Here is a 22,783-nt window from a genome sequence, read left to right as displayed (position 1 = left end):
TATATAGTTGCTAACCAGATGGCGCGATTCAACATCAGGTTCTTTGTTACATATAGGATAACTTGCGCATCTATTGAGTGAATAACTCACTGAGGTTTTTTTTGTATTATAAAAAGAATATTACAATTAGATGAAATGCAAATAATGAATTAATTAATTAAATGTAAACCCATTCCTTCAAAGGATGGTTTATATGAATGCAGAAATTGAAAGCTGAAATTTTAACATGGATAAAATTGATCATCACTCAAAGAACATGATTATATTCCGTTATATAGGATGTGTAAGTATTCATGGTCAAGATAGTCTTTTTTTTTTTTTTTTTTTGAAAAACAATGTCCAAAAAGAAGGACATTTTCAAAAAAAAAAGACGTAATTCATAGTTCGTCAGTTCAACGTCATGAGAATTTAGCTAGGCTCGCATACACCACTGAGCATCTCACATATAATAAAAGTCTCTAGTTATTACAAGAGATTCCAATGCTTCCATCGCCCTAAAAGATGAAATCCATTAACAAGTTTTTTTTTTTTTAGTTTAGCGAAACTTTACTCTTGAATAGGTTCGACTAACGTCCTTTTCTTTCGTAGTTTTTTTTTCGTAGTTTTTTTTTCCTTATATTAATCCTCCAACACTGGCAATATCAAGGTAAAATATAAGTATTTGTCTTTTTGTTTTCTTATTAACAAAAAAGGAAAAAGAGGAACACCCACAATGTGGATGCTCTCAACTTTTACCTTTGGAAGAGGGATGGGGAGAAAGAGAGAGGAAGAAAAATTTAAAAAGCTTCATTGAACCGATGTTATGCATAACATACATCGAAAAAAATCTCGTTTTAAACATAAAACGGGTATGACGTGAACGTTTCATTGAAACACTTCGCTTTTGCCCACCGGATATTGTTGAGAAACGAAGCTGCTAATGCAATTTGATGTAAAATTGTTTTCACTTATCCATAAATAAAACAGTTTTATCCTTCAGATCTTTAACAACTGTATTTTGTTTCATTAAAGACAGATGAATGTGATGATAGTGAAATAAATATGAATCGATCAAGATTCATAATGAAGGAATCATATTTTCCTTTTAAAATCCTAAAATGTATTTCGTGCCAACAGACACGAAAGATAAGTGTGATAATTTCTTTTTCTTTTTTTGTTTTTTAATATTCAATAAAACCCGTTTTGGGAATCAGACTAGTTTTTTTTTTTAATTATTATTTTTAAATAAATGTATGTTTGTATCTAAAGTTTTGTTTTACAAGGTTTTTAAAATTACATCAGATAGGTGACGCCCCCATTGCCCATACACAGAAAAAACTTCATATTTTTTTCTGCGATTTGATGAATTTGACTTAGGTGACATTGGTTCGAAGAGAACGGAGAACGGGTCTCAAGGGCATCGTGATCCCCCCCCCCCCCCTCGATGCTCTCAAGGGCATCATTGGCAGCTTTGAAGGAATACTTCCCAAAACGCCTTATCTCAATAAGAGCTGATTTGTAGTGCTTTGTCCGCTCTCTCCCGATTTGGCTCCTTGGGAGTTTTTGTTGACTGTTTCGATACATCACGCTATTAAAACCGACAAAGGACCCTATAAGACCTAAAGGTTAACAATTGTGCAGAGGTTACCTAAGTACCCCACTATTATGCTAGAAGTGGTCATGAAAGATGTCAACAATCGACTTATTCCGGACGTATGCAATGGGGGGGCTTCGCCTGCCCAATATGAAATTCAAAACTGCGTAAAACTAAACTTTAGGCAGGAATCTACATTTATGGAAAATATCAAAACATTCTGATTCACAAAATGGTTTTCAATGAGTTTAGAAATAAGGAAACTATTCTGCCGCATCCTGTAGAATGGCAGTCCATGAAATGTGATGTCTTCTTTTTTCCTTTCAAGATCCTAAAACTATGTGTCGTTCCAACAGATACAGATAAATGTTGTGTCAGTTCTTAGAATGTGATATTTTCATGCTTTCTTTAAAATTTCCAAAAATCTGTCCCCCCCCCCCCCCCCCCCCATATGCATGCAAATGAAAGCGATTCCTTGGAATGTAATGATTTCATATTTTCGTCAGAAAAACATCCCAACATTCTTTCTTTTTTCAACAGATGCCGATGAATGTGATGTCAGTCCGTGCGTAAATGCCATCAGCTGTCGCAACTTGGTGGGAGACTATCAATGCACTTGCCTGCCTGGCTGGAACGGCAAGAATTGCGACCAGAACCTCAACGATTGCACGGGACAGTGCATGAACGGGGCCACTTGCATTGATCTCGTGAACGATTACCACTGCGCTTGCTTGCCTGGATTCACTGGACGCGAATGCCAGACAAACATCAATGAATGTGCCAGCTCTCCCTGCCTCAATGGAGGGGAGTGTGTCGATCTGGTGGCTGATTATCGCTGCATTTGCTCAGTTGGATACAAAGGATATCGTTGCGAAGTTAGTGAAGTTTCCTTATTTTGTCTGAACTGAAATTCAGCAAATTCTTGATTTTTTGACTCGTAAATATTACATAACGTGTTAATGTGAAAGACCAAAAATTGGAGAATGCTGGGGAAGTGAACAACTCGAAGTCCAAGAGACCGACTAAAACCTTCGAGCAATCAGTAGTTTGAGTTATCGGAAGTTCCTCTCCCAGGCTTCTGAAGAGTAATTTTTATTTTCTCTTCAGGAGAAGTACATAATGAATTGACAATAACAATTATAGTTAGCTTTATATACTCGTAGAATACATTTTGTTAAGATACTTCGAAAAAGGAAGTTATTTTTGAATGCTTACTGTTTTTATCGCCTCCTAAAACGTCACTATGTCGTAGGCTTAATTTCGTTTCTTCTGATATTAGTAAAAACGTCTGTTTGTCCTGAAAACAGATTTTTTGAATAGTAAAGGCTTCTTTTTTCAACTCTTGCGAAAACTGTAATCCACTAAAAGATTAGTCAGGCTTTAAAATTTTAGGTCGTCGAGCCACAGCAAAAAGTAGCCCAATCGGCCACTTCTCACGTAATCTTTCAACACTGTGTGTGGTGTGTGCATTAAAAAGCCCTTTTGTAAAAGAATTTTCCCCTTCACACAAGCTGATTAGCAAAGCGATGTGTTAAAGAGAGGGGAAAAAACACTTTTTTCTCTTATTTTGGCTGCATAATTAGGTATAAAATGGAAACAAACTCTCTTAAACCTTCGACTTAAAAGGAGTACATTCGAGATATAGAGCAACTTCGTATTTCAAACACTAAATTATTTTGGGACCGAATGAAAACTACGAAATAAAGGAACATTCGAGTTATAAGGCTTCGAATTATCAGGAGGCGACTGTATTTCATTCGTTCCCGTGCTAATTTCTTTCATTCCTGCTTCGCAGCTGGTATCGATTTAATTTAATTTGCAACATTTAATAACGTACCACTATTTCAGATTGATGATGATCTATGCCATCCAAACCCTTGTCAAAATGGAGCTTCTTGCTTCAATTTGCAGATCGATTACACGTGTGTTTGCCCTCAAGGTTTTCAAGGAAAAAATTGCTCAACTCCGAGGGTTCCGTGTCGAAGTCCTCCTTGTGAAAGTAAGAACATTTTCTTCGTTTTAAAGTATTATTTGACATGAATAAAATCAATTAATTAATTAAAATAAAGTAAATAAAGCACAAATTGGAACAAAATACTGTAAATAGCTATTTTGTGGTTGCAGTGAAGTCCATTCATCAGTATAACAGCCAACAACAAAGTCGTGAGTCAACTTAGCTATTTTTTGCTGAATTCTCTAGAATTGATGAAGTGACTTCTTGTAGTCTTGAAATAGCTAGTTACTGTTTTCTGTCCCTCTATACTTTATTAACGTTGATTATTAGTTTGATTTATATTTCAACGCAGAGAATTGTGATTACTTTTCGTTCATCATTGGTAAAGGACAGCAGTCAAACTAACTAACGAGAAATAAAAGCGTCGATGGGAAACTGAAATAGGGGTGCAAGGCACTACTAAAAACATTCATACACACGCAATCCTCTGATACATATGTATATTTGCTAAACTTTCTGGTAACGTATTTTATTAAAAACACACAAAACTTTCGTCATTTGCTATCTTTTGAAATATGTAAGTAAATTCTTTTAAATACTAATACTAATGCAAAAAAAAATCAATTGAAGAATACTCTCTAGAAACCAGTGGCGTAGCCATGGGGAGGGATAGGGGGGTTAGAACCTCCCCCATGAGCCCCAAAAAATTATATATATATATATATATATATATATATATATATATATATATATATATATATATATATATATATATATATATATATATATATATGCAGTGAAGCACCGTTTATACGTTTCTCTTTTGTACGTTTTTATCAATTATGTGTTTTTCAAATCGGTCCCTGTATAGTCTAATACTCAGTAACCTATACCAATTATACGTTTTTTCATACAGTCCCTTCAAAAACGTATAAACGGTGCTTCACTGTATATACATACATATATGTATATATTGTATATATATATGTGTGTGTGTATAAACTTGAGGGCATAGCTTTACTTTAAACTTCAGAAAAAATTAACACCCCCCAAGGATTTCCTCTCGCTACCCCACTGCTAGAAACATCTAAATTGGTACTCGTATTGGACAGGGGTAGCAGTCATGAAAACATCTCAGTGAAAACTAAATCACATTGTCAAAAACGCTGAAGCTTTTACCAGAGGAGCAACCAAGACTTTTTTGGGGAGAGGAGACTCACAACAAGCCTTATATCAGTAAGTTACCGCCCCAAAGCCAGGGCTAAGGCACCGGAACTACATGCAATATACCAAACAACCCGATCATCCTAATCAGTCTGGTATATTGCATGAAACCTTTAATGTATTAGCATGCTTGCACATTGTCAAAAACGCTGAGGCTTCTACCAGAGGAGCAACCAAGACTGTTTTTTGGGGGGAGGACTCTCACAACAAGCCTTATATCAGTAAGTTACCGCCCCAAAGCCAGGGCTAAGGCAGAACTACATGCAATATACCAGACAGCCTGATCATCACGGGCAGTCTGGTATATTGCATGAAACCTTTAATGTATTAGCATGCTTGCACATTGTCAAAAACGCTGAGGCTTCTACCAGAGGAGCAACCAAGACTGTTTTTTGGGGGGAGGAGACTCACAACAAGCCTTATATCAGTAAGTTACCGCTCCAAAGCCAGGGCTAAGGCAGAACTACATGCAATATACCAGACAGCCCGTTCATCACGGGCTGTCTGGTATATTGCTTGAAACTTCATATGTATTAGCATGCTTGAATTGGCTACACAAGACGAGGGCAAGATTTCTGATAGTGCTGGTGGGGTCGAGAAATTCTAGCTCTCCAAAATCTCTCCATTCGTTGCGCTTTCGTTTGTTGCACCAAACGCATGAGAAAATGATTCCCACTCCCTTCATTTGCTCGCAAAAAGAAAAATGGTACTAATAAGAAATATTTTCAATTTCAGCCAACTCAGACAAATGTGCCACCATGTCCCCCAACTCATCCGCTGGATTGAGGCACGTGTCTTCCAGCTTATGTGGCGACCATGGAAAATGCGTCAGTGACCACTTGGGAGGGTTCACGTGCGTATGTGATGTGGGATACACTGGAAGATACTGCCATGAAAGTAAGCTTCTTTGCATTACTTATTCATACAAATCCAATCTTACAGTTGTTTCCTTACATGTACTCCTTGCCTGACTCGAAGTGCGTAACTGGATGATTTCTTTGCAGATATTAACGACTGCGCTTCTTCGCCCTGTAAAAACGGTGGAACATGTGTAGATGGTTTGAACTCCTTCCAGTGCTTTTGTCAGGAAGGCTGGGAAGGAAGATACTGCCAAATAAGTAAGTCTATCCAGTTGCTTTTAACCTGACTTCTGTATATGCCTACTTGAACTAGATGCTAAACATTGTAAAACTGATAAATAAATACCTTTGTGCTGAACAGTAAAGTAAGAAAAACAATGTTAAAAATAGCACAAATTTGCCAATTACAGCAGACACCTGTTTCGGCGTTACAGGGAACGCCTTTTTCAATGCAAAAAGTAATGAGCTTATGAATGATAAGCTTTTGTCGGATGTCTTTTCATCCATAGGCTCATTACTTTTTGCAATGAAAAAGGCGTTCCCTGTAACGCCGAAACACGTGTCTGCTGTAATTGGCAAATTTGTGCTATTTTTAACGTTGTTTTTCTTACTTTATTGTAAAACTGGTTTCAGATGCTAATCAAAAACAGACAGTTGCAGAAAATGTGTAAACGGTATTTTAAAAAAATCTCCCTCAAAAGCTATAGCAATTAGTTTACTTATCCACATATTTTAGTTTTAACTGTAAGATTGGCATTAGATGGCCGCACGACACAATTTAAAAAGTAGCAGGTTACTAATTACTAAATGAAATATAGCTGTAAAAGTTCTGAAAATTTTTAAACACAATGCACACATGTTATATTTGAAAACAAAAATACCTGTTACAATAATGACTTGACATCGAATGCTCTGTTTTAAAATTAAAACTGTCCCTTCTCCTAGTTGATATTTTATTCACTATCTCAACTGCCCACGCTGGCTATAGTTCTCCCACACGTTTGACATGCATCACTTATCAGTTTTAAATTTCAATTTTCATGTTTTTTAAGCTAACTCGAAAACGAATAAAGATGATAAGATGCAGTTTGATCCGAACTAAAGAACACTAAAGAAAACGAAACCAGTATTTTTTGTGGAGAAAAAAGCAAAAAAAAAAAAAGCAGAAAATTTCATGTAAAACCAACAATCAAAGTTCCGATTTAAAAAACTATTGCAATGCACTTCAATTTTAATCTCTGCTTGGGTTTAAACCTTCAAAATAATTTCAAAAAGTTCTACACTGTAATTGTATTTGTAATAAAAATTTCTAAAATTAATTGAATATAATTCGAGATTTGATTGAGACATTTTGTAAAAAAAAATGGATATAAAACTTTGATCTGATCCAAGGCAAATATAAACAGAGAAAAAAAAACGAAATAAATTTCTATTTTTGTAGTTTGTCTGATATTTTGTTCCTTTTAGATAAAAATGATTGTGACCCTAGTCCCTGCAGTAACAATGGAAGCTGTATAGATGGCATCGCAGACTACATATGCAACTGTAAAGATGGCTGGAAAGGGAAAACTTGCAATTTACGTAAGTATATATTTAAGTAATGATATCATCAAATTAGATGCATTAACTAATTTAATGAACAATTATTTCTGCTTGATTCTTCAACTTATTACGATTATCTTACTTTAATTAGTGCGCTTAGAACAATAACCAATCTTATGAAAACTGTGTGACAGCTTGCTTAGAAAACAATTCAGAAACGTTGTTGGAAAATAATAGAGAGCTGATGTGCCAAATTTCTGCCAGTAATATATCTTGCTAAAACAGGAATATCTTCCGTTAAAATTAGGTATTATTTCTGAAATTATCCTGGAATATTTCTGAAGAATTCAGAAATATCCCCAATTAAAACCAGTCGTGTCTCTAGAACCTTCTGAGAAAACTTAGGCAGGATCAATAAAATAGCTTGGCACCTGCCTGATTTTCTAAGAAAGCTCTAAAAGCAAGAGCACAAGCATGGCTAAAACAGAATCTAGCTCGCTTGCAATTCTTGCATAGCTATACTATAAAAACGATTCAGAAACGTTTCTTGAAATTAATGGGCAGCTGATGTGGCCAATATCTGCCAGTGACATATCTTGCAAAAACCAGGAACGTTTTCCGCTAAAAATCAATAACCTTTCGAAAATCAGCCTTGAATCTTTCTGAAGAATATGAAGATCTCACCGTTGAAACCAGTCTAAAGCCTTGAAAATAAATTCGGTAGGTTTAGTACAATTCCTTAGAACCTTCCAAAGTTACTAAGAGAGCTCCAGAAGCATCAATGCGACCATGGCCAAAGTGCTAAGGTAGAGGGTGCAAGTACGATTCAGCCATCTCCCTTGCTGGCAATTCAGGTCTTTTCAAGCAGCGTTTATCCACAGACCGATTCGCTCTCATTAGGAGCTTTGCCAACCTTGGCGGTTCGTATTCGAACTAAAGACGATACACTTAATAAATACACTCGGTTAATCTTTAAATTAATGGCTAAAACTATTTTTCACACCTTTGAGGAGACTGCATTCGTGCAACTTGAAGCAATTCAGGAAACTTTTTCGCCAAGATACTTTATTTAACAGGGACATAGGCATAAATCCATGAAATCCAGCAATGTTTCAGAATTTTTTAGTGTATGGAATCCAGAGACTCATTTGCTCTTTTTGAGAGCTTAGTCAATATAGACAGGCTGTAATCGATTGGAAGCCGATGCACTTGTTAAATACGCTCAGTTAATCTTTAAACTGGCAGCTAAAAACAAATTTCCACAACAGTGAGAAATCGGAATTCGTGCAACTTATTTCAATTAAGGAAACTTTTAGATAAAGTTACTTGATTTTCCCAGGAAGTGGATGAAAACCTATGAAATTCCAAAACGTTCCACAGAAATGATCAGTAACGTTTCGGAATATTTTTAGTGTACAAATGCCACCCTATCGTTGCCTACAAGCAACAATAAGACATTTATAAAAAATGAAAATGAGTTTCCTCCTTTTCTGATATTACCAAATGTGCTTTATGTCTTCGTATCTTTTGTATGCAAAATAGAACCTTGTGTTGCAGAAGTTTCAAAATTCATTTTAGTTTAAGGTAACAACATCATTACTTTCCAGCTCCAAGTATAATTTATTAATTTGTTAAGATTGTATTTGTTTGAAAAAACATCGTTACTTTTCAGTCCTCTCCCTATATATTTTTTTTAATGTATTTGTTTGAAATAACATCATTGCTTTCTGGTCCCCCGAATATGTGTGCATCAATATTTTACACAAGTTGCTAATTATTAGGGCGAAAACAACTATAAAAGAATACCTAAGAACATTTAAATTTTGTAATAAAACGAAAAAATAAATAAAAGCTCCTTAACAGATTCTAGCGATCATTAGAATTATTGAAATGACCACTGTGCAATCGGGATGAACTATTATTGTTCTCATTTAAATAACAGTACTTGTATTCATAATCGTAATCCAATTTTCTCAGGCGTCGTGATCAAAATCGTAATTGATTACGAATTAATGTAATCCATTTTCTGAAAGTCATTTTGGGAAATAGTAATAGTAAGCATTTGACTGTTGCTTACTTCAATGCTAGTTTGATAAGTATATATTAATGTATTTATTTATTACTGTAGGACACAGCCATTGTGATCTTAGTACATGTCAAAATGGTGGGACTTGTTTAGACCTTGGTGATGCCTTTGTATGTCGATGCAAATCTGGTTGGGAAGGTCACACTTGCCAAATAGGTAATTATTATTATTATTTTTTTAATTTAATAACTTGATTTTAAACAACTGCATTTTGGCATGCTAATAATCGAGTTTGAGCCACTGGAGACATTTTATGCGATTGGTTCCACAGAGCTCTTTCCAGAAGTAAAGTTATTAAACTTACACAGTTCAGAACTCACTGGGAGATAAGCTTTTAGGAGTGACAAAGGAGGTCAAAACCAACGAGGATACCGACGTCGGTGACGCACAAACAAAAACGTTCACATTGAAAATTTTGAGCCATTCTTAGACAATAGAAATGATAAGATAAATAAATACCTTTGTGTTGAAAAGCAAAGTAAGAAATAACAAAGTCGAAAAAGCACAACAAAAGACACGTGTTTCGGCGTTATTGTAACGCCAAAACACGTGTCTGCAGTAATCTGCAATTTGTGCTTTTTTGATGTTGTTATTTCTTAGTTTAATAGAAATGATCTTTCTAATTTGTAAGTAAAGGAAGAATTTATCTTGGAAATGACGCATGTGAACTTGGATGCGTTAATGCTCTGCAAAGAGTTACAGAGAATAATTCTTAATGACTGCCAAAATACTATTATAGCAAGCTCCTCTTTAAAAACAGGACACGAAATTAATTTATTTTCTTTTTGCATGTTGTGCATAAAAGTCGATATAAGTACACATTAAACTTATTATACAATTAGTCATCACTAGAATGAAGTATTTTGTTATCTACGGAACCAAACCCCTATTTTAACACTAGTATTGGGTCTCAATCTACGCGGTTTTGATTTACTCGGAATTTCCGTGGAACGTATCCCCCGCGTAAAACGAGGGTCTACTGTAATTCTTGTGCTATGAAGCTTAAAACCTTCAACTACTGGGCTCGATTTTTCATAACAGTATCTTTCTGGAAAATTCTAATAATGTTTCTTAACTCTCTAATCTCTTATTATAGTAATACAGTTGCATTTGTGTGCTATTAGGAATTGTACTTCGATATTCATCGAAAGAGATTGCCATTTGTGCGTTAGCTAAACCCGTAACGTTAAGTGAGGAATGAGTTTTACATAGTTTTGAAAAATGTAAATGGGAAAATGCATTTCCTGGTGAGTAGAAACTGCTATTAACTGGGGAAAGGGTTCCCTCTTTTTTTTTTTTTTTTTTTGTTATAAATTAAATGAAGATTATTGCTCTTCAGTGACGCAGCGGAGGTAGGGAACGGTTGGAGGGCGCGTTCATAATGCTAGGATGTTCATATTATAGGGTGTTCAGAGTTCAGAGAGTTCAGCCTATGTTAGGTCTATGGATTTTCGCCGGCACCATCAAAATGTGTTCAGAATATCGGCGTGTTCACATTAGGGAGTGTTCAGATAGAGAGAGTCCACTGTATAATAGATTTGCAGTTTTTCTTGTCATATTATAGGGTGTTCAGAGTACAGAGAGGTCAGCCTATGTTAGGTCTATGGAGTTTCGCCGGCGCCATCAAAATGTATTCAGAATATCGGCGTGTTCACATTAGGGAGTGTTCAGATAGAGAGAGTCCACCATATAATAGCTTTGCAGTTTCTTTTCACATTATAGGGTGTTCAGAGTACAGAGAGGTCAGCCTATGTTAGGTCTATGGAGTTTCGCGGGCACCATCAAAATGTGTTCAGAACATTGGCGTGTTCACATTAGGGAGTGTTCAGATAGATAGTCCGCTGTATAATAGCTTTGCAGTTTTCTGATTGACCAAGAAATCCCCAAAAGCAGTATCACAACCATGGTCAAAGCAAAGCCAATTCTCACTTGGCTGCAATTCTTTCACAGCTATGAAATTTAGATACTGATACATTGAATAAATGCGCCCAGTTAATATTTTAACTGGTAGCTAGAAATATTTTTCACAACAGTGAGAAGTCCGCATTCATGCAACTTGTAGAAATTCAAGAAACGTTTTGACAAAAGTACTTGTTTTTCGCAGCAAATTGGTGAAGACCTGTGAAATCCCGAAACGTTCCACAGAAATAATCAGTGACGTTTCGGAATTTTCTTACAGTGTATTGTAAAAATCAATGTTTTCAAAATAAAAATGAACTAGTGAGTAAGTTTTCTATTGTGTCTAAATTAAGTAATTATAGAGAAGTATTTAACAAAATATTAAAATATTTTCAAAAGTTAATGGTATTTTTTCCCTTATGTCTATTTCAGCCAAAAATCCTAGCTGCCATTCAAGTCCTTGTCAAAATGGTGCAACTTGTGTTAACATTGGGACAAACTTCCTCTGCATTTGCCGAGAAGGATTTGAGGGACCTTTGTGCCAATATGGTAAGACATTATCTCTCTCTGCTCCTTAAACCAATAACTAATTCCTTTTACTTGCTTCAGGCTGACATTTTGATGCGTCGGTTAAAAAACATATTCCCTCCCATCCGAGGTATACAGGTAGTTATCAAAATAATAGAAACACTTGGAAAAAAGTTTTTGGGAATCGTACTCTGCCGTAAATGTTCGGCAGAGTACGATTATAAAGTTGCCTTCTGACGTTTATAAAGGTGCCCTTCTAACTTTAATCGCTCATACTGGCGACTCTATATGGTGATTGAGTTCTGTGGTCACTTTTGCTGCTGTTGTTCGCTTTTTAGACATTACAATCCACTTCAATACCCGTCGGTTTGTTTCACTGAGCTTCTCTTTCCGCCCACTATTTTGCTTTGCCGCACTTGTCTTACCACGCTGTGTGTATGCTGTCATGACTTTAAATACTGCACTTTTAGATGCGCCAAAAAGTTGAAATGTTTCAGTTACACTTGCTTCAGCTAGACGCGCTCCAACAATTTGGCCTCTTTAAAAATTTGAGAGGTCCGGCATTTTACGTGCTTGAAAAAAATCCAAGACTTCCAGAACTTCTGTTAAACCACCAAATAGTACAAGAATATGTACATTGCTATTTATTTAAAAAAAAAAAACAGATGTCTAATTTTATTCTTTATTACTTACAAAGCGCATTCAAAAATACTAGTAGAGGTTTATATATATGCTTCTGTAAAAGTCTGAATTGTGGTAAATGTCGACATCTTCCGGTGAATATCAGTATTCGCATATTATAAACATCTGCGAAAATCGAATATTTTAGAGGAATCCCCGGTGAAAGTCGGCTATGACCAATTTCGGTCTTTCACGGTAGCATATAATCGAGATGGTCTGAAATTTGCAAAACTGGATTTTAGAAAGTGGAGTAATCAACTACATAGAAATTCGAAAAGAGAGAAAAGAATTTTTAATAATATCAATTAATAATAAATAATGTTTCAAAACTGCAACCTTTTATTTTCCTTTAATTTGTCAGAAACAAATTCAATGTTTTTTTATTCGTTTATTTATTTTCCATGCGGTGTAAAAATATTGAAGACGTTCATATTGAGAGATAAAAGTCAATATATTACACTTATCTCCACCTCTTTCTTTTTTTCTTTCGTTAAAAATCACTTTTTCTGTGTTGTTCACCCATGTACTTCATTCAAAGTGAGATTCAAACAAAATCAAGGTGCTTTTTTACTTCTTGAAAAAAAATCCTAACTATGTTTTTGCTTCTAATCATTTGGTTATACTTTCTCATTCTTTAGATTCGGACGACTGCAACCCCAATCCTTGTCAAAATAACGGCACCTGTATTGATGGTGTGAACTGGTTTCTCTGTAAATGCGCACCTGGATTTATTGGACCGGATTGCCGGATTAACATCAACGAGTGTGCTTCATCCCCTTGCGGCAATGGTGGAACTTGTATCGATGAAATTGGAAACTATCGATGCGTTTGTCCACCACACTTCACTGGTCGAACTTGCAATACATGTAAGACGTTTGCAATATCTGTTCATATATATTTATACATTTTCTGGTGTAAAAAAGAAAGGAAAATTATACAGGCTTTGGTTTTCTTATTGGTCAGAAAATTTCTGTCACATAACACAAATATTTTTCAGAGAATTTAAAATTTTAAAAAGCAGTAAACGCAAAAAAAAAAAAAAAAAAAAAAAAAAAATCGCTATCGTAAATAATTGATTTTGTTACTTTACTTGGACATATTCAACCCGAGATGAACGACGAAAAAATAGGTTTGTATAAAATTACGATAATGTTCACTAGAAACTCGGGAGAAGGGTTCAAATAGCGATTTTTTTTTTTTAATTTTAACAAAGAAACGCCACATTTGGTACTTGATTCTTTACTCGCCATTTTCAAAGAAATGATTACACGCTGGCGACTGGCGACCGCTAATGTAAAGCTTTACCATTCAGGTTACTTAGGGTTCTCCAACCTACGGCCCGCGAACAGACTTTGTCAGGCCCGCGGGAAGCCACCACTGAGCGCCTAATTTAAAAAAAAAAGTATTCGCGATGTATGGGTAGGGGGGGGGGGGCTAGTGCTAAATAGACCATCTGAGCTAAAATATTGTTGGGCTAGCCCATCTCGCCTTCAAAAATTTACAGTGACTTTAAGTGCTAAACACATTAGTTAATGAAGGTAATATAGTTTTTAACGAAGTATGATTCCAAAACATAAGGAACAGTTTTGCAATCAACATATTAGCATAAAGTTTTTAGGCTTTTTCTTTAAATTGCATCATCGATGGAGGGTAATGTACTCCTGGTAGGGTAGGCAACATGTGAGCTTATTGTTACTTGAGCTCTTCTATATTTTTCAAAAGCTAATGCAAATATAAGTTTATTTTCCTTGAAAAACCTGGAGCATCTCATTTGATTTCTCTTGTTATTGTCATTGCTGCTTAAACCAGTCGGGTATCCGAGCTAGAGTAGACAACTCAGACAGCGCACTATGGAGAAAAGCAGAATCTGTCAACATTTCAATAGTTTTGATCCCAATTAGAAACTAAACAACTCCCTTTGTCGTGGAGATTCCTCGCAATAAAACAGTAAAAACAATTCAGAAACGTTCGCCTGGAAAATAACAGGCAGATAATGTGCCCAATGTCTGCGAGTAACATATCTTGCAAAAAACAGGAACGTTTTCTGCCAAATGTCAGTAACCGTTCTACAATTATCCTTGAAACTTTCTGAAGAGTTCAGAAACATCCCCGGTTAAAGTCAGTCATGTCTCGGGAACATCCAAGAAAAATTAGATAGGTATAATGTAATTGATTAAAAGCCTCCTGATTTACTAAAAAAGCTCCAGAAGCACGAATGCAATCATAGCCAAAGCTAAGGCAGAATTGTAAGTAAGCACCGCCCTTGCCAAGCTGCAGCTATCTAGTGACTATTCGCTGTCATTGAAATCTAAGTCAATCTGGCCGGACCGTTGAGTCGAACTAAAACCGAGGCCCTTAATAAACACGCTCAGGTAATCTTTAAACTGGCAGCCAAAAATATTTTTCACAGCAGTGAAACTTCTGCATTCGTACAACTTGTAGCAATTCAGGAAACATTTTTGAAGAGATACTTGATTTTACGGGGAAATATAGACAAATGCGTGTGAAACTCTGAAACGTTCCACGAAAATAATCAGTGATGTTTCGGAATTTTTTTAGTGTATGACGTACTAAATCCACCTTACCGACGATGCTAGATTTATATATATTTTTATCTCCACCAGTTTCTCTACAAGACAATAAAGACCAAGTACAGATTTTTGGTAGCCTTGTTAGTTTTGTGTAGTGGAATTTTTAGTTGGGAGCATAAATCTAAATGCGTAGTTAATCTAAATTTACTATATAATTACATGATTTTTTGTAAAGTATAATTTTTTAGAGATTCTTAGATTTTTATGATATTCCTTGCAGCTATTTTGCCACCTGACGTAGGAGGTTACTGTCTTTGGAAAGGTCAAATTCATCTGGACAGTAATGTTTGGAATGATGAATGCAACACTTGTATTTGTGTCCGAGGAAAATCTCACTGCACTAGAGTAAGTCGAGTACAATTTTCATAGATACATTTATTCGGATTTCCAGTTTATTTTGCCTTCACGAGAAAGATAGATTTGATGTAAACAAAAAAAATGTGCCATTTGGTGACGTTAATCACGTGTTTGGCTTGGAGAAACACAAATTGACACCCAGACGGCGAACGCGAATGCTATTGGTTTACACCTTTTCCTTTTAAAGAAAAACCTTTAAATAAGGTTATCCTTCATAGTGGTTCACCTTCCGGCAACCTATTCTTTTACTTTCGTTCCGTCTTCTCTGTGAACAGATGTGGGTATTTTAGTTGCAGCAAATTATTTTATCCATAGAGCTTTTGAAATATCATATTTTTAACTTGTTTTTTGTTTTATAACGCATATTTGTCTAATTAGTCTTACTGAAATACAGGAATAGTACTTGGTTTGTATTCAATCGATACATCGCATCGTTAGAAACGTGTATTATTTTAACAGCATTCACCTCCAAGTTTCACAGTAAAACTTTAAAACCAGATGAAGATTTTTCGTCATTGACAGGTTCTGTGATGACAGGACGTCATCACAGAAAGTTTTCAGTGTTCAACCAGTGTCAATGTTTTTGTTGTTGCAAAACACCTCCGACAACACCGAATTTATGACATTAAACCTGACATAATTCTCCTAATACTTAGGTGGTGTCATGCAGGCATGTTTCCCTTCTTCCTTTCAGTTCGAGATGAGGTAATAGTAATTAAATGCTAAGATTTTAAAGTTACAAGATTCTTCTAATGAACATTACTGGATTGCCCTTTAGTTAATCGATATCTTGTTGTCGCGTAGTAAATGAAAACTACAATTTCAAAGATCTGAGATTCATCTAATGAATAATATTGGATTGCCTTTTAAGTTTCGCTAATGTCTTGTTGTCTCGTTGTCAAGCCTGATTACTGAATAGATCAACTAGGCTATGGCCTAGGGTCCCTGCTTTCTTAGGGAACCCCAAATAGTTAAAATTGCTTTAGCCCATAGCTAAAAGAGCGATCTCTGGATACAACACAACTTCTAGCCCATAGCTAAAACTATAGGGTTTGACAACTAAGAAGACTCGAAAAACTGTTAAGCCTATGGCTTCCCAATCCAATATCTTAATCTGGACTTGCTCGTACTAAATGAAAAAGTATCTGCAAAACTTATATTTTGCATTTTTGTCATCTTGTACTTAAGCTTTGTTGTACATTAAACTTGCTTATTTGATTTCAGCTAACGCAAGGAAAAAACATCAAATTCCAACATTTCCTTGTTATTAGTGTGGAATCAAAAGGATATCTCAAAAATTCATTTCTGCAGATAACTACCCTTTATTTTCCCACGGCAGTGCAGTTTCAAATATGTGAGATTCTTCGGATGAATAATACCTGATTGCCTTTTAGTTATACAAATGTCTTGTCTCGTTGTTGTTGCTGTATGCCAGCTAGGCGGGCAATTAGGGGTGCACTAACTCACTTTTCCAACAGTACCGTAATTTGGTGTGAAGTCTGACTTCCTCAGTACACGTAGGTCACACAAACCCGTTTATAGGGTAGATAACCCTTCACAGCATAACAACACATTCACACAAGGCGACCGGAGTCTTGTCTCGTACTCGTACTAAATGAAAGCTAGATTCAATGATCTAATTTTTTAATGAACAGTACCAGAATGTCGTTTAGCTACATCAATACACCGTTTTAAATGAAGGCTGTAATTTGAAAACTGTGGGGTCCTTGTAATAAACAGCTCCGGATAGCTCTTTGGCTAATCAATGTTTTCTTTTTAGTAAATTTGAGATATTTCAACTTTTATATTTTGTGGTGACTTACTCTTCGCCTGCTTTTTCCAGATATGGTGCAGCCCGCAACTATGCGACCTTGACCCGAACTCAACGAGACAACTTTGTCCACCAGGAGAGACATGCAAATCCCTCTCATTGGATGCCTGCTTCACCCCTCCGTGTCACAATTTCGGAAGATGTCGAAGAAATCACAACAAGTCCGAGGCTCTTTCTCAAGAAATGACCTTGGCTGGAAAATGTCAACCTAATAATGCTCGTCTCAGCAATAATTGTGCTAAAATAACCCTTTTCTTCAACAAGGAACAAATGCCTACTGTGAGTATCTTTTGATATAAGTATAGTAAAGAAATTAAAACTCATTATTGTACACTGCATGAATAACAAAACATTTCTTTAACTTCAAGAATGTAAGTATCGGAGGTTAGTATTCAAACTATCTTCGCCGTAAAAGGGAATCAACAGCGTTTTAGCGCACAAAATTTGTAGATTACTGAATACACGTGTTTCCGGGTTTCTGGGAACCCCTCGAGAAAAAAGGGGCTCCCTGTAACCACGTTGTTAAAATGTTGCAACACTGTAAAAGCGATTCAGAAACATTCCTGGAAAATAATGGGCAGTCGATGTGCCCCAGTTTCTTCCAGTAACATCTTACAAAAGCCAGGAACGTTTTCCGTTACAATTCAGTAACCTTACTGAAGGTATCCAGGAAGCTTCCTAAAATATTCAGAACTCTTCCCAATTAAAATCAGTCGTATCCCTGGAATCTTGGAATAAACTTCGGTGGGTACAGTATAACTGCTCGGCACCTTACTGCGTTTCGAGGAAAGTTCCAAATACAGTATTACAAACCTTGCCAAAGCTAAGACTGAGTTGCAAGTAAGAGTGAAGAATGTTACTCGCCTGCAATTTTTGAAAAGCTACGTGGTCCATAGACTGATTTGCACCCTTTGGACGCCTTATCAGTCTGGACGGACCGCAAACGAACTGAAGTGGATATACTTTATAAACACGCTCAGTGAATCTTTAAACTGGGAGCTAAAATTATTTTTTTAAACAGTGAGAAGTCTGCATTCGTGCAACTTGTAGCAATTTAGGAAACTTTTTGACAAGGATACTTGATTTTTCCAAGAAGTGGATAAAAACTATAAAAATCCCGAAGCGTTACACAGAAATACTCCGTAACATTTCGGAATTTTTTTACAGTGAAGTAAGTAGCTTTTAGCTCGAGATGAACCACAAAATCTTTATTATTTTTACTAAGGATAAAACTACTTTTGATTGAACGACATTTTTTATTGATACTTCCAAAACTGATAGCCGAATGTTTAACCTCCTGTGCGGATCTTATATTGTTAAGTAATAGAATCAAATGTCATAGTGTATAACTTTCAACAATTTTTTTTTTAGAACTTTAAGAAAGTAAGAAACTAACATCGGGAAATTTATTATTTAATAACTCATGTTCTTTGTGGCTTAAAAATATTAAGTGGTTATATTATTATTGTGGTTTATTAATTAATTATATAACAATTTTGAACAAATTGTCTATTTTTGTTTTCTAGTTTAGTTACAAGGTCTTTATTATCCTAAGCAATACCTTAACTATTTTTAGTTCATTTATTTTATTTATAGTTCTAAAATTTATTACTGAATTTTTCATTTAATGGAATGTGAGTTTAATATCAGATATCTAACTCTGACATTACATAGTGCTTAATTTTTAATTACGGTATCCGAAAACCAACATTTTTGTACATAGGGTTCGATATTAAAAAGACGAAATCAAGTCACCTTTTTAAAGTAAATAAATTAGTACAAACGATATTTTAAACCACAAGCACTTACAATTAGTCATTGCCAGAGGCGTGCGCAGGAGGGGAGAAAAGACGTCCGTTTAAGTCATTAATTTGAACATTTGAACTTTTTGAAACACGGGAAAGAAAAAAGCAAGCTTCGTAGAACACAGTCCGATATTTTTAAAATTAGGGGTGAAATATGTAGGGACGTAGGGGTAAGCAATATGGAAGGGGGCCCGTAAAAGTCATTTGTGAGGGACCCCAAAATTTCTGTGTTCCTCCCTAGTCATTGTTATGAATGTGAACAAAGAAACTGATAATTTATTTTTCTTTTTTTACAGGGAATACTCGTGGAAGAGATTTGCAGTCAAGTGCGAAAACTTCCTCTCTCATATATTTTACTAAGTACTAGAAGCGAAGAAAGAATTATTATTCTATGCAGCATAAAGGCAAATGAAAATGACACCATTGAAGTTGCAATTGTAAGTTGATAAATTGTTTTGTCTTATTTGAGTTGAATATATTTAACTTAGAAGAAATATTGTTCTGTAAATGAAAACCATTTCTTGTACTTGAATTCAGACATGTACCCTCATTTAAGTGCTATTAAGTATTACACTACATATATTACTAGTTGGGTCGCCTGGCTTTGCACTGTCTACCTTGAAAATCAAAGTTGTGTCAAGTGACACATGTTCAACAATCAGGCTTAAATAAAAGAAAAAAAAAATATGCAAGATTTCCCTACCGAATACTGATGACAGATATTAAAATAATTTTAAAAAATATTAAATTGAGAAAGAAGAAACAAACGAAGGATTAAAAAGATGTAACCATGGTAACACAAAATAAAACGCTAATAACTTGAATGCAGAAGAGAAACTCGAACTTGATTTAAAATGGCTTGTAACGTTTTTTTTTATGATTGAAATAGAAGCTTTGATCTTTCCCCCCCCCCCGACCATATATCGAGTTAGATCTGGGGTTTAAAAAAAAGCCGCTCTTTCCAATGGTGTCAAAAAGAAAACTGTGGGGCGATTCCAAATCTAGATTTAAAATCAACAATTGTTAACTTTTTTCAAGTTTTCGAGATGTTCTACTATTGTCACCAGTGAGTGTATTATCAAAGTACATGCATGACTATATAGTTAAGACCCCTAACCCCTTCCTGGAAAAAGCTTCTGTTGTGCTTCTGCCTCTCTTCCATGTATGCATTACACTATTCTTAAAAAATTTTAAATATTGCTAAGTTTTTTTGGTTTTTTTTTGCATGGAAGTTATTGATGTCATTTGATTTGTTTATGCCTTAACACTTAGTTTGTACTTTAAATTATTTTCAGTCTACTTCGGGTAAGCCTACATTAGAGACATTTCACATGGTGAGCAACATCACGAAACAAATAGGAGATCTAATCAGTAGGAAACATCACAACACTTCGATTCTGTCTAATGTTATGGAAGTCAAAGTGGAGACTTCAATGGTCAAAGACCCTGCTAAAGGTATATAAGAGCATTTGATATTTTTTTTAAAGATGGTTTTCTTTTTCTGAAAATTTCGGTATGTTTTCTATTTAAATTTTAGAACCAGTCTTCTTGAAATGTTATGTGATGTTTGCTGTTTAATATTTTAATATCAAATAATTGAATAACATTTTTTGTCAAAATAATTTAACCAGATCCTAAATACAGTAGCTTTCTGACAGCAATGTTTAATTGAATTTCTACTGCAATGTTGCTTTATTTATTTATTTTTTGTTTTGTTTTTGTTTTTCTTTCTTTAGAAAATGAATGTTAGAACGACTTTTTAAATTTCGCTGAAATGTTAATTATTTAATTAAAAAAAAAACAACTTTTTACTTAATTTTTTAGCTTTGTAGCTGCACAAACATTGTATAAAATTATTTCTTCAATTATTCAATTATTCCTCTTTCGTCTACTTCCCGTTTCTTAAATTAAGAGTCTATGAATTTGAAGTTGTCTTTAAAATAATTAACAAGAAATTTGTTCTCTATATCTATATTTTTGAGAAATTTTATTAGAACGGTATTTTTTAAATTTCGTACAAATGTAAAATAGTTCATTTTTTAAAAACATTTTACTTAACTTTTTGACTTTGTAGTTGCACAAACATTGTACAAAATTAATTCAATCCAAAGAAAGCCATTGTTACTTGTTACGTTTCTAAAAGTCAATTATAACTTTTAACTCTATTTCGCTTTCCTCTACTTCCCGTTTCTTAAATTAGAGTCAATAAATTTGAGATTTTCCTAAAAATAATCAACCCGAAATTTGATCTCTTATCTATATTTTTATATCTATGTTTTGTTTTATAAAATCAGTTTATGAATAATTTCCGTGTTCACAATGTTCACAAGTTCGCATTTTTCATTCCAGTAATCTTTGTGATATTTAATATAAGAAAACTGCCGCAAAGCGAATTTGCTTTTACGAAACAATTCAGCTCAAGAACTGTTTTTTCCTTTTTTTAAAAAAATTTAGTAGGCTTCCATTGATTTTTTTTACTAAATCATGCTTTATAGCAGCACTTTCCAGGGATACCAGTACAGTCTCTGCCCCAAAACAGAGGAGAGGTCCCCTATTGCTTGTTCTGATTATCTCTAAAATTTAAATTTTGGTACTTACATCCACTCACTGCTTCATATATTCAATAACTTTAATGAAAAATAAGGTAAAAAATTCCTGTTTCTGAACTTCTTTTTTTACAAAGAGAAGCATAACGTGCAAACAGTACTACAGTAGTTTCCTAACGTAGGGCATACCTTTCACGAGGGGTTGCTTTTTTTTTTTTTTTTTTAATTTATTTTTTAGGCTAAGAATGAAGTGTAAAAACAGTTAACAACTATTAACTGTTTTGACCTTCAGTAATGTCTTTTTTTTAAAACTTTACCAATTTTTTTTCTTTTCCTTTTATTTTCATGATGTTTGAATTTTTTTAAAACTAAAATAATGGTTTTTAAGAGTTAGGAGGCATGAAAATTCCCGTTTTGAGTAACACGAGTTACATATTGTCATCTGGGAGGCATCAGTATTTTATAAATGGGTCACGGCCAAACGAAATTTCGAAGACACTGCTATAAATCCATTCTGATGCTAATTGCAAATGATTTCCAGTAACAACTATTTCGTTTTCATTTCAGAAAAAGCAAACTATGTCCCTGTGCTAATAGCCCTGCTGTCGGTTGTGATCTTCGTCTGCGCTGTTGCTGGTATCCTGTGGTACTATAGGCACCGTTGCCGGAAAAAGACGGAACGCAGTCCGAACAGCAGTTCCCTTCCTCGGTCTTACAGCACCAAGCTGGATCACACCGAAGAGAAAGCGAACAATGAGAACAATTTGTGTCGCTACCACAACGCTTTCCAGAACCCAACCCGTGACCAGTGCTCGTACACACCTGCTGGATCCTCGGAAATGATCGATTTCGATCCAGACAAGACTGACTTACCAAAAAAAATTTACAAAAGTAAATTGCCAGATACTTACGTGAACTCTACCATATCTAGTGAAAAAGACTGCGAAAAGAACAATACGCTACGGAAACTTTCGAACCATATGAAAAGCAAAGCAACAGGTGTTGTCATTTAGCGCCAGCATTTGTTCATATTCATCATATATTTATTTCTAAGAACCTAAATGATTCCTATCACTACCATTCAACATTCAGTCACAGTCATAGTTACAGACGAATTTTCACGGTGGACTTAGATTGCTAAAATCGGTACTTAAAAGAAATTTATTAATGTGATATTACATTTGATGCACTATGTCCTACTGAACGTATAACATTGCCTTTTTTTCCCCAAGGGCTTGAACTTCGGTTGGTGAATATGAAGCGATACATGTAGTTTTGAACTTTATTTACGTATTGCTTATAAGAA

General features: G+C 35.0%; 1 protein-coding gene across 1 annotated transcript in view; it reads left to right on the top strand.

Moving 5' to 3' along the window:
* The window catches only part of LOC129230418 (protein jagged-1-like), a 65,382-nt gene extending 42,892 nt beyond the window's left edge, over positions 1–22,490 (top strand). The window contains exons 7-19 of the mRNA XM_054864817.1: positions 2,114–2,448; positions 3,422–3,572; positions 5,487–5,648; positions 5,756–5,869; positions 7,079–7,192; positions 9,282–9,395; positions 11,571–11,687; positions 12,986–13,213; positions 15,159–15,283; positions 17,139–17,405; positions 19,228–19,368; positions 20,227–20,386; positions 22,045–22,490. Of these exons, the coding sequence (XP_054720792.1) occupies positions 2,114–2,448; positions 3,422–3,572; positions 5,487–5,648; positions 5,756–5,869; positions 7,079–7,192; positions 9,282–9,395; positions 11,571–11,687; positions 12,986–13,213; positions 15,159–15,283; positions 17,139–17,405; positions 19,228–19,368; positions 20,227–20,386; positions 22,045–22,490 (2,474 nt within the window). The remainder of the gene's footprint in view (positions 1–2,113; positions 2,449–3,421; positions 3,573–5,486; positions 5,649–5,755; positions 5,870–7,078; positions 7,193–9,281; positions 9,396–11,570; positions 11,688–12,985; positions 13,214–15,158; positions 15,284–17,138; positions 17,406–19,227; positions 19,369–20,226; positions 20,387–22,044) is intronic.
* The last annotated feature ends 293 nt before the right edge of the window (positions 22,491–22,783 follow it).

This window comes from Uloborus diversus, chromosome 9, assembly GCF_026930045.1.
Source record: "Uloborus diversus isolate 005 chromosome 9, Udiv.v.3.1, whole genome shotgun sequence".
NCBI lineage: Eukaryota > Metazoa > Arthropoda > Arachnida > Araneae > Uloboridae > Uloborus > Uloborus diversus.
The sequence above is the reverse complement of the archived record's forward strand: the minus strand, read 5'-3'. Positions and strand labels throughout refer to the sequence as shown.